The sequence below is a fragment of the Saimiri boliviensis genome, chromosome 5 (genome assembly GCF_048565385.1).
Source record: "Saimiri boliviensis isolate mSaiBol1 chromosome 5, mSaiBol1.pri, whole genome shotgun sequence".
NCBI lineage: Eukaryota > Metazoa > Chordata > Mammalia > Primates > Cebidae > Saimiri > Saimiri boliviensis.
Window position 1 is genome coordinate 77,608,639 of NC_133453.1, and position 16,058 is coordinate 77,624,696.

At 38.1% G+C, this 16,058-nt stretch overlaps 1 protein-coding gene across 3 annotated transcripts in view; it reads left to right on the plus strand.

Moving 5' to 3' along the window:
• DPP4 (dipeptidyl peptidase 4) overlaps positions 1–15,410 on the plus strand; it is an 81,472-nt gene extending 66,062 nt beyond the window's left edge. For all 3 annotated transcript variants that reach the window (XM_010329641.3, XM_003921932.4, XM_074399591.1), the window contains 4 exons: positions 1,906–1,970; positions 12,319–12,391; positions 12,653–12,726; positions 14,285–15,410. In XM_010329641.3, the coding sequence (XP_010327943.2) occupies positions 1,906–1,970; positions 12,319–12,391; positions 12,653–12,726; positions 14,285–14,386 (314 nt within the window). In that variant the 3' untranslated portion in view covers positions 14,387–15,410. The remainder of the gene's footprint in view (positions 1–1,905; positions 1,971–12,318; positions 12,392–12,652; positions 12,727–14,284) is intronic.
• Positions 15,411–16,058: the final 648 nt, after the last annotated feature.

The window sequence follows — 16,058 nt, forward strand, 5'->3', positions numbered from 1 at the left end:
ATTAATTGTTCTGTTGGATGGCTTGTTTTTGGAGACCTCTGGTGGTCTATAAAATAAAGGAGTAAATCTCTGCAAGTTAAAAACTATATGAGAAGAAAACTTCATTTAATGTATATAGACCAAACTAATACATAGGAATTTTATAGAGTTCTACCTGTAAATTTAAACAATTTTACCCAAAGATAGGACAAAAGAAATGTGTAAGTGGTGTTTGAAGGCATATTTTTAAAAAGTTTACAACTGCATTATGTAGTTATACATAATATTTTTAAAATGCTATTTTTAAAATTTCAGATCTTCTTATACATGTAAACCTGGTTAGCATAAATAAGAAAGGAGCATTGTGTTATATGACAAGCAGAAATGAAGTCTGCAACTATTTGGGGAAAATGTGTTTTGCTCTTAAAGGCCATTTTTTCCCCATCTAACGTACTACCTAAGTTATTAATATTTCAATGCTAAAGTTAAAAAAGATATGAGCATTTTATAAAGAACTTATATTTTAAATTTTATAAAGCATTTTATAAAGAACTTATATTTTAAATATAAGTTGTCATTTAAATTGTCATTTAAAATATCCTATTTTTATATTAGTGTCCTTTATATATATGAAATTATGTATAGTCAGCATTCATATCAATCAAAATGATAAAATATCACTGAAGGAAATTTTGGAGGAAAACATTTTGATTTTCATAGAAATGGCTTAAAGTATACATATGGAGCAACTAACACTCATTAGTGTAGCTTCTAATCTACAATACCAGTCATTCAAAAAGTGTTAGAATGTTGAAGTTAGATGATATATCCATTTTTTAAATTAATGAAATCAGTTTTGAAATACTTGTAAAATTATAGCGAAATTCAAGCTATTAACCTGTATAGCACAATAGTAAGATAAAATCTTAGACTTTTTAACTGTAATCTGGTCACTTAAGGAGGCAGTTTTCAAAGCAGTTATGTCAGATTTTTAAAGTTTTTTTGCAATTTGGCCACAATAAATTTTCTTGCTGATATTTTAGGCCAAATATATATAATGTATCATTTAATTTTTTTAAATCAGGCAAAATATGTTTAACGATCCAAAATAACCAAACCAATTATGCAACCTGTTTTTCAACCGTATTTATAGATACGGTTATGTCATTTCAGCAGACAGATATTAATGTAATCTGTTTCACAATGCTCAACTGTTATACCACTAAAATTGAGGCTTTACCACAAAATGAGAGAAAACAAATGTTAAAGTTGCATTATGATGGAGTAGCTGAGCCAATATGGGAATATACAGCAAATAAATAACTGAATTATTTCTTTTTATTATAATGAATCATAACCTTATCCTCAAAATAAAATATAATCTAAATAAGCAACTAATAATTGAACACTGTTAGGGGTCTCCAAAAGAAAATAGATTATCATAAATCAGGGCATATACTTGTAACATAACCAAAATACTTTAACACAATTGAGACATTAAGTGACTTCTAACTAAAATGTTTTTACAGGGTCATATAATAATGTAAAGATCCCGTACCCCTGAGCACTTTACATTTGACCTTTTTGCAGGTGGTTTATTGATTGGCTTTTAGATCATCAGGTTTGATCTCCCTTTGCCCCATCATAAGGGGAAATTGAGAATGGCTTAGGACTGAGTGTGGAATGGTATGCAGGGATCTGGGAATGAGCATCTCTGGCTATATTAGCAAGCCAAGTAAGAAATTACCTCAATGAGCTGCTTTAGACACCCTTTTCTTTTTTTATAACCACATAGAGATACTTCTGAAAGTAACTCTATATTCCTATACATGAGTTAAGACATATGAAAACACTGAAGTGGCCCATTAAAAGAAAGAAAAGTTGTTATTGTATGAATTAAACTTTTTTCTTTTTTTTCTTTCACAGACTCGGTGTACACAGAACGTTACATGGGTCTCCCAACTCCAGAAGACAACCTTGATCATTACAGGGTAAGAGATGAGGACCTATACCTATTTTATAACCTATTTATAAATGGTTTAAGAATCTACTTAAGTGTGTCTATTCTAGAAAAAAAAATTTTATTTCCAACAAAATTTTTGTTAAAAAGAAATAACACAGGTGGTTTAGAGATACTCCAATAGCTTCCCCTACTATATTCTGCATAATTACAGTCTTTATCGTATGCTATATAGGTCACAATATGCATTCATTTAGAAATACAAAGCAACATCAGATAATTACTTTAATTATAAAAATTTCAGTTTAGAAAACCTATTAGAAATTCAACATATTCCTTTAGAACCCAGAAGACTCTCTAAACCTTTAGCTATATATTGAAATTACTTACAGTATTATCATAAGTAAGATGTATATATGAGAAGATAATTTTCTTACTCATAGCCAATTATGTACAGTTTTTTTCACACAAGATTTGAATAAAGCAGGTGAGAGGTAGGTACAGTTGGGCAGTACCCTTAAAAAGCCCTAAACCTAAATCACTGAATAGCATCCAACAGGCTGGTTGCCTGATGGGAGAACCAGTGGGCAGGTTGCTCTACAGATGGGCTATAGCATTTAAAATATGGTATGGGTGCAACTATCACTGACAGCCCCCATGTGCTAGTGTGGATGCCACAGCAAAGCCAGAGCATTGTCTTTGGTGCCACATTGATGCAGCTGGAAGTGCTAGTGTTAAGTACTAGGGACCCTTCTGGTACTTTGATCCTTCCAAAACTTTGCTGATTGTTTGTCATGTTAGTTGGAAAAAATGTTTAAAAAACCCTGAAACTTACAGCAGACAAGGTAAATCATTTCTGATGTTTACATTTTCTAAAGAATGTTCACAATTTTTCCCAAGATGGTGAATTAAAGAGGAAGAAAAACAATAAGAATAATTTAAGAACACAATTTATTCTCATCTGTGGCATGATTTCATGTTAATACATTGCTCTGAGCAATATCTGTGTGTTTTTGTAAGATGTCATCACTTTTACTATGAATGCTGAAGTCATCTGATCGAAACACAATAAACTTCTAGTTTTGCAAGATAAGCATAGATAATTTAGTTTTACCAATTACTTCCAGCTTAATGAGTAAGGTGTGTGTGGGTGTGGGTGCAGGGAGCTGTGATGGCAATGTTTTTGTGTTAGTGCCTGTATGACTGTTTTCATGTCTGTTTATCAGTCACGATAGAAAAGTAACAATCTGCAAAGGGAGATGCACAAATCATCTACCTCTACAAAACAGTCCCATAATTAGATTGTCCCCATTTCTGCTAAAGGTGATACTTAGGGCTCAGTTCTTCCCATTCTTTCTCCTCCATCTCCCATAAGCTGCTTTAGACACTCATTTCCTTTTTCATAACCACATTGCTATTGTCACATAACCTGTGTTCTTTTGTAACAAAAACCCAATTTGTCTCCTCTTATGTTGTCTTCTTACACTCCAGTCTATTGTGCAACAGAGTGGGGAGATTAACTCCCACCCACAACATGTCCACGGTTCCTTCTTGTGTACTCAACTAAGCCCAGTCCTCATTCTTCACCCAGGTGTTCAGCACCCTTCCTGCAGTAGCCTACTTTGTCTGGAATGCTTGCTGTTCTCTGAATGTTTCTGCGGCTTTCCCTTTTGTGCCTTTGCCCTCTACTCCTTTCACCTAGAGTGCTAATTCCCCTCCAACTCCACCCATTCAGAAACTTACACAGCCCTCTCAGTGGAGTTGCTTCCCCATTTGAATCCCATATTTTCCTTATATATCTCTGAATCCTCATTTTATTCTACCTTGAACTGATAGTTATCTTGTGCTGAATTTTCCCCTTTTCAGTACTGTCAGCTATTCAAGGTGTACAAGCTATTCAATGTTGTGTTCTTTGCCTTCTCCTTTAAGAAGTATAAACTCCCAAACCTTTCCTAATTTAACTTAAAAGCTTTTTGAAGGGAAACATTGTTATACAAGAATTTCTCCATCACTGCCTTCATTTTCCAGTTCAAATTTTCTTGTTAACTACCCAACCAGAATACTTAAATTTGATTGCCAAAGAGCTTTCTCAGATATCTGAAAGTACTGAAAGTTCCTAAAACATCAGAGGTGTAATTGCCTAGGGTCCCAATCCCTCACTTGAACACAGTGGATGATGACTCCAAAGTGTTCATTGACAAAATTATATTCTAAAAAGTTGAGTCTGGAACAAGCCCAAACCCTGCCATCTAAGGAAGTTCATGGCACCTACCCTACTTCCTCAAAGAACATCAGCCAATGGGGTATTTCCTCTTCGACCAGCCCTCCTATATAATGAGATAGGATGATTCGTTTTAGTCTGCCATTTCAACCTGCATAATTTTCCAGTCTTTCCTATCGGCTCCTCATCCCCACATAGATCCCCCTCTTCTCCAGCTCTACCCCCCACTGCTGTGGCCATTTCCATCTCCCCCCTTAGGTGTTCGCTGCATGAGGTAGTCATGTAAATAGAAGTCACTTCCTCCTGCCAATGGCAACACACGCACACTGGGTGCACAAAGTCACTCTTTCACTTCACTGCACAGATGGCACCCGAGGACTGTTTAATCCTTCCACGCCAGGAGTCGGGTTTTCTTGGCACAAAATTCATTGCTGGCAATGGACACATTAAAACTGCCAGTACCAGGGAGCTAAAGGTTCCCAATGTGTTACTAAGAGGAATTATTTGGGAGGGTGATAGTTAAGGTGGGCAGGATACAAGTGAGGCAAATGCACTAACTGAATTGTCTCCACTCTGGTAAGTTGCTTCCTCCGAAATGTGAAGAACTGAATCTGTGTGGAGAACTGAATCTAAGTGCCTATTTTTGGTGCACAGCAGGCTTTAGAATAAAGCTGCCCTCCTTTGTTTTTTAAATGAGCCTGTGCTTTTGTCTCTGGCAGGAATATATTCAAAGATTCTATTTTCCCCCAAGGCCCCAGCTGCCCCTCTGGACCCCATCTTTTACTTTTCTTTCCCAGGTTGTTTCTCTCTCTCTCTCTCTCTCTCTCTCTCTCTCTCTCTCTCTCTCTCTCTCTCTCCTTCTTTTCCTCTCTCTCTCCCTCACATCGTTTTTTAAAAGACAAAGGAGACAATTCCTTAGAGATTTTACCACCCTGTGCATTTCAGTGGGTCAGCAGGAAATATTTTTAAAGTGTTTCATATTTAGTCTGGATCAGTGACTCTTCAGTACACTGAGGATTAGGAATGCCCCAAGTGTGTAGCAAGTAAGGCCTTGATCTTTGTTCATGTTTTCAGCTAAAGAACCACTGATAGAGTGGCCAGAATTACACCCTTTGGAAGAAAACGCAGTTTTTAATGAAACTCAAATGAGAAAAGGATTTATTATTAGGTGACTGTTGACCTGGATTTGGAAGAACTTAGAGAAATCCACATCACCAAGAGAAGCCCATCTTGCAAAATCAAAATCCTACTCACCACTGAGGAAAGGGAATTAGAAGAGCCATTTGCATACTTGAATGGAACAGGCGGGGATGCCATGTGCAGTTGTTCAGCCTGTGCCCTGCTGAAAGCTAGACCACACTCCATTTTCTAAGGCACACACCTACATGGCTGCGGCAAACCAGACAGAGCACCCTTTTCTATTCTTTCAAAGCTACCATGTGGATCCTAAGACTAGGGCCTAGACCCAGTGCAGTGACACAAGCAGTGACTCTGTAAGACTCTTTTTGGAGATAATCGTCTACCTACTGGCAAGAGGCCAGGGAGAAGCACTTTTAAAAGATATCCAGACCTCAAAGAGGAAAGGTGATGTTCATTACTCTAACATCTCAAGGAGCTGAATTCCAGAAGCTCTAAATGGGCAGTCAAAGTGGAGGGGTGACAAATCTGGGCTAAAGGGTAGTATAGCTCTTTGGAAACATCTTTTCTGCAATATGTCTCAGTCCACAGCAGACAAAAATGATGACAGGTTTGAGCAAAGGAATCTGATCCAGAGGGGCAACCCTTACAATGTCAATCAGCACACAGCAGCTGTGGCCACATCTTGAGGAGTAGGTTCCTAGCAGTGGGGAATGGTCTCTCATGTGGTCAATCAGGTCTTTTAGTCAAACTTGTAAAAAATGTTAACATGTGGTAGACTCATTCACCCATTCGGGATGCCTGGTATTTTAATCAGTCAGAAGGTTATTCCTTGTCAGTTAGAAAAAACAATATTTTGGGAGAGAAATAAAAGAGGGTAAGTAATAAAAGAATAATTTGAATATGATGAAGTGAACAGCATGTCTGAAAAAGACTTGTGGTTTTCAAATTGTGATGATGAAGCCCCAGGAATTCTTTACCTTAGGAGCATGTAGGAAGCGGAAGGGGGGGTGGCCAAGAAGTTGGGGTTTCCCCTTCTCCACTCCCTAGCCAGGAGGAGCTCTAGTTTCACTTATTTCATTCATGCTTTCATTCATTTATTAAGTGCTTCTATGGCCAGACATCATTCTAAGCTCTTTACATGGAATATCAGGTTTAATTCTCCTCTAGATCTTCCTAAATAAGTACTGTGTTTCTATTTTACTGACACAGAAACTGAGGCACGAAAATGCTGTGCAACATATTGATATTGAGGGTTAGAAAAGGGAAAGAGGGCACTTACCTGAATCATTAGAGAAAGACTTCGGAAGATAGGGAGGATGAGCATGATGCTTTCAATAGGTTATGTATTGGGAGAGGCAGATCAGCACAGGAGGCAAATGAATAGCAGGAAGAATGGTTTTCTGGGGATGTGTGAAGCAGGTCCAATGAACTGAGGGATAACAGAAGAAGGGCTATGAGAAGAGCAGGCCAAATGCTAGCCAACAAGGCAGGACATCAGTCTGAAGAGGGAATGGATTTATGAATACACACAGAGAGAAGTATCAGATCAAGGGCAAGAGAAATAGGACCCAAGTCCTGAGCCTTGTTGCCAAGAGAAGAGGGCAGCCTGGAACACACAGAAGGGACTGATTTAACTTGTAGAGGAGATTTATTTTGCATTTTGCTCAAAATTTGATAGGCTTTTGGCAAGTGTATGAAACAGTCATAGATTTGGCAGTCTTCTGCTAGCAGATTTGAAATGTTCAATCCTTAAGAACTGCTGCATCGTTAGGTTATGCAAAACAGGGTGCAATTTTGTAAATATGCCATCTTGTACTGATTTGACATTTGTTCTATTATCCCAGAATATGCCAAAGGGAAAGAGACCTTCAGATTTAAGCCAAACCCTAACTTGTTTGTTGAGTGCTGATAAAATGTTGACTGCTGTGTGATCTTTAAAGAAGCCAGTGTTGCTTGGTGAGGCCTGAGGTAGAGCCCCCTGTCTGGGGTTGATGGGAGCTCTCTCCTTGGCATCCCATGGGTACAGTTGTTTGATAGATGTAAACAAGTAAAACATCTGATTTAAGAATTTAATTCATTCTTTTATTAAACATTTTCTGTGGCCCCTGTTGTGGTATTAATGGTGCTTCCAAAAGTGGCATCATTTAATATTATTTATGCAGCTTTGGTTACAAGTAAGAGAATTCATAGAGCAAGCTGCTAAATCCAAGGTCGTATCTTACTGAAGTGCTGGGTGGTTGCCCGTTAGACCCAATGAATGTGTGCTCTTTCTATAAGATCCTATAAATGCGATGAGTTGTTTTGTTGTGATGTCAAGTGCCAGTAGAATGACAGTAAGGGACATGGGCTTTTAGGGTTAGGCCAACATATCTTCAATTTGTTTCAGCCACTTACCAGCAGTCTGAGCTTGAGGAGACTACTTAACCTTGCTGAACCTCAGTTTCCTCATCTGGATAATAAGATAATCAGACCTACCTCACAGGGTTATTGAAGTGATTAAATGAGATGCCTGCACCTGCCATGAAGGAAGCTTTCAAAACATGGCAGCTGCCACCATTATTATCTTCAGGAAGCAAATTGTCCTTATGGTTGCTAGATGGCACTAGGGGTAGTTTAAAAATTGTCATACCTTCTGTTTCTCATAGTACTCTCCTCCTCTTATCAGCTCTCTCTTTTAATTCAAAAATACAAAGATTTATTTGTTGGAAGGTAACTGAGGAACCAGCATGATCCAACGAGCAGCTACAGATGGTTCTTCTTGGGGACTGAAGGAAAAGCTCCTCAGAGATGCTGTGGAGTCGGCACTGCCACTGGACCGATCCTTCCCACTTCTCCTTGCCAGGCTGTTGCTGGCAGCGGGGCTCTCCGGAAGTTTCTAGCCTCAGGAGAGTGCCAACTGCACCACCATTGCATCCTTGCCCATTTATCACTCTGAGTTTCCTTTTTAGTAGTTGGTGATAGACTATTCAGCTTCTAACTTAGTCATCCATTTCCTTTTTTATTTCTGTTTCCATGGATAGGCAAAGAGGGATTATCCTATTTTGGTAGGTTAAAATAGCACAATTAATTTTTTTCTAATCATTAATCATACCTTAAATTTATTCCCACATTTCTTTGTCTGGCTTTGTGTGTTACCTTTACAGCTTAAAGTGTGCCATACAGTGGACTGTAAAGGGTGTTAGTTGAGAAGCCAGTATGCACAGTTGAGTAGGGAATGATCAATGGCTCCAGAAGCAAGGTGACCCAGCTGCCTTTTTTTTTGGGGGGGGGGAAGGGGGAAATGTTCTGGGTAGCCTGAGAGCCTTAAAGTGGGTGTGTGTCGCTCGGCTGCCTCTTTCCCTCTCACAGAGAGGTCCCTCTGGAGGCTTCTCCCAGTGAGCAGGGAAAGTGTGTGTTTGAAATGGCACACTTATCTTGCAGTTGCAGGGGAAGCTTTTGTTTTATTTTTCTCTTGCTGCATTAAAGTATTTGTCTTTCTTTCTTTGTAGTGTAATATTGTTAATGTAAAACAATTTGCATCATGACACTTTTATCACAGTTTTCGTCTTTTTCTCAGTATGTTGCATTTCTCACCATGTCTAGTTCATCACAGCTACAGTGTGTACATCACAACATTTATCTTAGGCTCAGGGTTTTACTTGTTTATAAAAATTGTCTTCTTTCAGCCTGTATTCACTCCATTTAAGAAAAAAAAAGGCAGCCAGAAACTGTTTTGGTCCAAACTCCAGTAGTTATCACATTCCTTGCTAACTGTCCTGCGTATTTATATGTCTCCTAACTATTACTCTATGTTTCAATGACATTTCTCAGTTTTATGGCTCGGGGAGGTTGTAGGAGCAGCTTTTGCTATTCAAGCTGCCAAGCAAGGGAGGCCCATGAGGCTTTTGGAGGTGAGGTGAGGTGGCACAGTTGTATATTTGGGTCAGGTCTGAGTGTTAAAGTTGACTGTCTTCTGCAAGCAAAGAGCTAAATTTAATTTGGAAAGAAACGAGGAGGGAGGAAGTCAGTGCAGGCTGAGAGCATGGCTAGTGGAAAAGATCACCAAAGAGGACTCACACGGCGGCACCTGGGCCTGCAATTCAGGCGATTAATGTTCACGGTCAGTGCTCAAGATTCAGCTTTTCTTGTCTCCAGCTTTGAATGCTGCACAAAACTATCTTTTAGGAATATTTATTTTGCCCCTTTCCTCTCTGAAGGCCAGAAAATTGCTCAGAGTTCTATTGTCCCATTAGGCTATATGTCACTTGCACAGTCATAGAATGTGCCTCTCAAATCGCCCAGGGCTGTGCTGGGCAATCTCTCTTCTGATTAGTGCAGTCTGAGAACGCATGGGGTCTTAGGAGGATGCCAAAGGATACCCACTATTATTGTGCACTTCAAATTCCAGGACAGTTCATTAGCATTTTATTTCACACGGTTTCTTTGCCAGAAGATCACATCATAAGCAGCTTGGAATTTCAGTAAAGATGCAGTGTAACGTAGGAAGTAAAAAAGGATTTGCTGTCAGACTTTATCCATCTCTGACCCTTGCTGTAGTTGTAACCCGCTGCAAGTTACTCACTTTCTGAGTCTTAATGCCTCCATCTAGAAAGCAGGATTGGTCTAGACCTATTTTACGTGAATATTGCAAGGATTCGATATAGCAGTGCTTTTAAAAACCCTTATTTATATGTAATGCTTAATATAGTGACAGGCAAGGAGTAACTGCTCAATTGAATGTTAACTATTATCATTAATGGCATGGTGTATGGATTGAAAGTGGGCAAAACATATCTCAATACATTTCAGAATGAGCACATTTTATTCTGCCTACCCCCAGCTGATAACACTTGATTCTGCAAAACTAGGATCAAATATAGTGGACACTGAAAGAGGTTGATAATTTATTTCATTTACTCATTTAATTGATAAATATTTAGCATTCTATTAGATGTTAAGAGTAATGCACAAGATAGGCAAACCTGTTTTCTTATGGATCTTATCATTTAGTAGAATATATAATAAGTAAATATTGATTGACTAGATAAAAAAATGAATGAATGGATGAATTATGATGTTGGGATGGATGGATAGATGGATTCATATTTGGATGTATTTATCTGAGACATCATATCAGACAAAAAGTTTCTCCAAAATAAAGTAAGATAAAAGCATTACTTTTAAGGAGTGTCACTCAGGTTTTTATTCTGAGAGTTCATGAGTAAAATTCTCAATTTGAGTAAGAAATGGAATATGGTCAGGACAGTGGGAACTAGCCTCCACAGGAGAGGAAGGGGGTTTTAAGCCTACTAGGTCAGGATGACCTTGCGACATTCAGTTGACTGAAACATTTTGGGTGGCTGTGTCCTGAAAGTTGTAGATAAAATGTCTTTTTTCCAGAAACACTGTTAAAGAATTCTCACATCAGCATCAGAAATTTAACCCCCCAAAATGCTTTTGCCATATCTCTTGGTTCCTATTATTGTGATGGAGTAAGAGGAGTTACAGTAGCCCACCCTCATTTAAGGCAAGTACATTCCAAGACCCCAGTGGATGCCTGAAACTATGGATAGTACTGAGCCCTCTATACATTATGGTTTTTCCCCCTACACATATACATACCTACAATAAGTTTATAAATTAGGTATCATAAGAAATTAACAATAGCCAATAATGAAACAGAACAATTATAATGACATACTATAATAAAAGTTAATTGAGTGTAGTGTCTGTTTCTCAAAATACCTTATTGTATTATACTGCAGGTAACTGAAATCATAGAAAGCAAAACTGCCAATAACGGGGGACTACTCTATTACAATTTTACAGAAATCAGGGTTCAGAGTAGCATGTCTCCAGTTGCATAGCTCACTGATACTGAAACTGGAACTTGAAACAAACACTGTTACTTTAGCCTCATCCCCTTCCTGTCAGGCCACCAAGGTTCCCATCAAAAATATAAGCTGGTATGAGCTACAGAGATATCTGTGAAATATAAACCTTGGTTTTCGTAAAGTTGAATTTGATTCACTAAGGTGCCGCAGGACCAGCTGGCTGCTTTAAAACCCATGGAGATATTGCTGCCCCTTCCCTGCCCAACCCATAACAGGATCATCACAGTGGACTCTAGCTCACCCTCTCCCCAAAACACTACAGTGTTTTGCGACATTTTTACCTTCATCCCCACTTTGGTAAATATCCTCAAATTAAAATCAGACAACCAGCTCTACATGCTTTCAATGACTTTTTCATCCAAGACGCCTGACCCTCATTCTAGGAGCCCTGGCTCAGGCCACATAGCAGTCCCAAAAAGCTGACCTCCCAATTTTTTTTTTATCCTACTTCCTTAGCTAATTTGGGTATGACTTGATCTAATAGCATCACTTTCAATATACGGAATGAGGCAGACAACAACTCACTGATTTTCTAAGGCCATTTTTGATCTTTTTTACCCCCTTCCCCTCCCATATGCTACATTTGCCTAGGTTTTTAACATCTGTTCCCAAAGAGGTAATATTTGCTTTTCATTCAGAGCTTAGCAATGTGGACCAAAGTTCACATGACATATTGCAGAGTATGTTTAGTTGCAAATGCTATGTACAGGCTCTTTGAAATGTAGCATGTATGGCACCATGTGACACATGGTTGCCATGGCAATACAGTTTTTGGCTGAACTACAGCAGAAGCCCATGGAACATACATTGCTAATATGAGACTCTGCCCTGTGCTAATGCATAGGACACAGCCAATCTGGGATCTGGGACTCAAGGGGTTTTGCATGCAGGCTGGGTGGCAGGTGCCCTCTGCCTGCATGTGCAGGGAAGATGTGGCATCCTCCCTTTCCAGTCCTGTCTCCCAGGCACAGGGCATGCTGTGCATTCTGCCATGCATGGAGACAGCATTTGCTTGAATATCGGTTTGCTATATTTTGTATCAAAGGGGGCCCCAGCTGAAAACATTTTATTTTGTAAACTGAAGTGAAAAATCAGTTTATGGCAGATCCTTTTTTGAATAATGACATTCTTTTTCCCAATTCCAGAATTCAACAGTCATGAGCAGAGCTGAAAATTTTAAACAAGTTGAGTACCTCCTTATTCATGGAACAGCAGATGGTGAGTTTCAGTTAATTAGACTTTTTAGTATCACAGACAGGTTTGCAATTTCACTACTGACAAAACAAAAGCATGAGGGGCAAGACTGTTACATTTACTTCAATAAAACAGTGTTGCTTTCCACAAGTCACTTGTCTTGGGCTAAATGGGATGCTGAGTCCTAGAACTTCAAACAGTCCCTTTCTTCTTGTGCCTTTCCCACCCCTTGGTACCAGAAAATGGGCGGCTATTAGCTACTTTGTTTCCTTTCTCTCCCTGCAGATAACGTTCACTTTCAGCAGTCAGCTCAGATCTCCAAAGCCCTGGTCGATGCTGGAGTGGATTTCCAGGCAATGGTATAGAAAAACTTTGTGCAAGGGGAGGGAAGTTGCTGGTGGAGTCTAGTTTCCTCTCTCTGGGCTAATTCTCTTAGCAGTGCTAGAGACAGAACAGAATAAAAACATTGATTTTTTTTTTTTTTTTCAAAGTGAAGTCAGAGGAGTGATATCCTTGAGCCATACACAGAGTAATGTTCAATAACATTAGCAAGTTTGCGATTAAGAATATTGCTTATCCTCGGAGTATCAAGACACTGCTTGATGTGATAAGTCTCTCCCTATTTTGATTCAAAAGTAATCACTTATTCAGTAAATGTGTGGCAGAGTAATTCTAAAGTGAAACCAGCATGATAATAGCTCAGCTCAAATATGAAAATCCATTTCTGTCTGGTATGTATGACTAGCCATTCTAACAACAGTAGGATCTCAATAATCAGCATGCTTCAGTTTTTGCAATTGTAAGGTGATCTTTTGTTGAACAACCACAGGCGATAAACAGTTGTTTTACAAAGTCAGAAATGGCTAGAGCTGTTTTTGTCTATGCAGAGGATATTTCTGAGTATTATGTCAAATTCATTTTCTACATTAGAGATTTTCAGATTAAGGAAAAAATACATATTCTTATGTATGTATTTATATGTATTTATGTGTCCTCTAATACACATGATTTGCTCTGTGCTCAGTTCGAATGGTGCCCAATGCATAGGGGTGGGACAGTTATTTGATACTGAGAAAAACTTGTATATGTTTTGGGTCAGTGTTTTATAAGAGGTTGAAGTTTATTTTTCTACTATTCAAAGGAAAGAAATATACTACTTTAATTAAGCTTTTTTTAAAAAAATTAACATATCTCCAAAATCTATGTTTTCCCAGCAATGACTTCCCAATTATTTAATAAGATATGAATTGATAAAATTTTGCCCCAGATCATAAATGCCTTTTACATAAATGTCAGATATACAGATTTTTTAAATACCAGTTTAAAATCTAAGTGTTTGCAAATAATACATCTGACTTTTGAATTCACTTCTGTTAAACATATATATGTAATATTGAAATAGATTTTTTTTCTGGTTTCTTAGTGATATATATTAGGCAACATTGCTTTTAAAAAATCATTTATTTTAATACAGTTTATCTTACTAGAGTATAGAGAAATTTAACACTTGGTAACACTTTAATTAAAACAAGTTGGCTTAATAGGATAAGCATTCCTTCCTATGCATAGTGTGTTTCTAAGTGCCCTTTGAGTCAAATTTGGAAGTGGATTGGGTGCTTAATTAAAATTGTCATATCTTTAAAGCAGTAAGCAATAAAGCCAAATTCACAGTGAGTTCTCTCAGCACCTGCAAAAGAGGATCAGAGACTTCTGCAGGACAGAACAACATGCCCTGGAAAAGCTCTGGAAGAAAATTAGACACCCTCTTTGATCCCGTTTCAGTTTATAAACTGCTTCGGGAGTCAGAACACTCTGTTTTATACAATGTATGCTCCTGGGAGCACATTTGAATTTATTTATTATTGTTTTTTAAAGACAACAGACTTACAATTCTAACTTTTTTCTTTCTCTCTTTAGTGGTATACTGATGAAGACCATGGAATCGCAAGCAGCACAGCACACCAGCATATATATACTCATATGAGCCACTTTATCAAACAGTGTTTCTCTTTACCTTAGCACCTCAAAACACCATGCCATTTAAAGCTTATTAAAGTCATTGTTTTCATTATCTCAAAACTGCACTGTCAAGATGATGATCTTAAAAATATACACTCAAATCAAGAAACTCAAGGTTACCTTTGTTCCCAAATTTCATACCTATAATCCTAAGTAGGGACTTCTGTCTTCACAACAGATTATTTCCTTACGGAAGTTTGAATTATCCGGTCGGGTTTTATTGTTTAAAATCATTTCCACATCAGCTGCCGAAACAACAAATATGAATTGTTTTTATGGAAGCTTTGCCTAGGCTCCCTGAGCAGGATTTTAATCTTTTTCTAACGGGACTAGTTCAAATGTTCTCTTCTTTAAAGGAATGGTAAGGTGTGGGCAGTGATGTCACTAGGGTAGAACAGGGTAAGAGGGATTATGGAGAGAAGATAGCGGGGCATGGCTGGGAACCCAAGTCCAAGCATACCAACACGAGCAGGCTACTGTCAGCTCCCCTCAGAGAAGAGCTGTTCACAGCCAGACTGGCACAGTTTTCTGAGAAAGACTATTCAGTCTCAGGAAATCAAATATGCAAAGCACTGACTTCTAAGTAAAACCACAGCAGTTGAAAAGACTCCAAAGAAATGTAAGGGAAACTGCCAGCAATGCAGGCCCCCAGGTGCCAGTTATGGCTATAGGTGCTACAAAAACACAGCAAGGGTGATGGGAAAGCATTGTAAATGTGCTCTTTAAAAAAAATACTGATGTTCCTGGTGAAAGAGGCAGCTTGAAACTGAGATGTGAACACATCAGCTTGCCCTGTTAAAAGATGAAAATATTTGTATTGCAAATCTTAACTTGAAGGGAGTCCTTGCATCAATTTTTCTTATCTCATTTCTTTGAATGTCTTAATTAAAAGAATATTTTAACTTCCTTGGACTCATTTTTAAACATGGGACATAAAATAGAATGATATGTATTATTGTTCCCATTCTACCTACTATGGAATCTCTCCTGGTCATTTAATAAATGGGCCTTCATTTTTTCAGAAGTAATGAGTTATGTCTTGAATCAATACAGTGAAACCACACTGGCATATGGACACATTTATCTCGAAAGTCTCTTGTTTATTTTGTTAGTAATCCTAGACTACCTTGTAAACATGGAAAGAGTTCAGCTTTGGTAAAAAATTAGATATATAAAAATGTGTTAAGTTAAACAGTTCATAGGCTTTTGTCTAAAATGCAATTTCTCATTATAAATACATAGAGCTTTTCAGAAATCAACTGAAAATAATTTTAGTTATTTATATCATACACAATTTATAATTGTATTCCAGGGAACTATGATGAGGCTTATATAAGAACAAATAAGATCAGAAATATCATTCTGGCAGTTCTGATGGCTCAGTAGAAGTAGTCAAGTCAATCACTTAAGTGTTTGACTAATTATTTGCAGTTGACATTACTATAAAAATGAAAGCATAATTTTTTTTTTTTTTGAGACAGAGTCTTGCTCTGTCACCCAGGCTGGAGTGCAGTGGCATATTCACGACTCATTGCAACCTCCTAGGTTCAAGTGATTCTCCTGTCTCAGCCTCCTGAGTAGCTGGGATTACAGGTGCCTGCCACCATGCCTGGCTAATTTTTGTAGTTTTAGTAGAGATGGGGTTTCACCATGTTGGCCAGGCTGGTCTTGA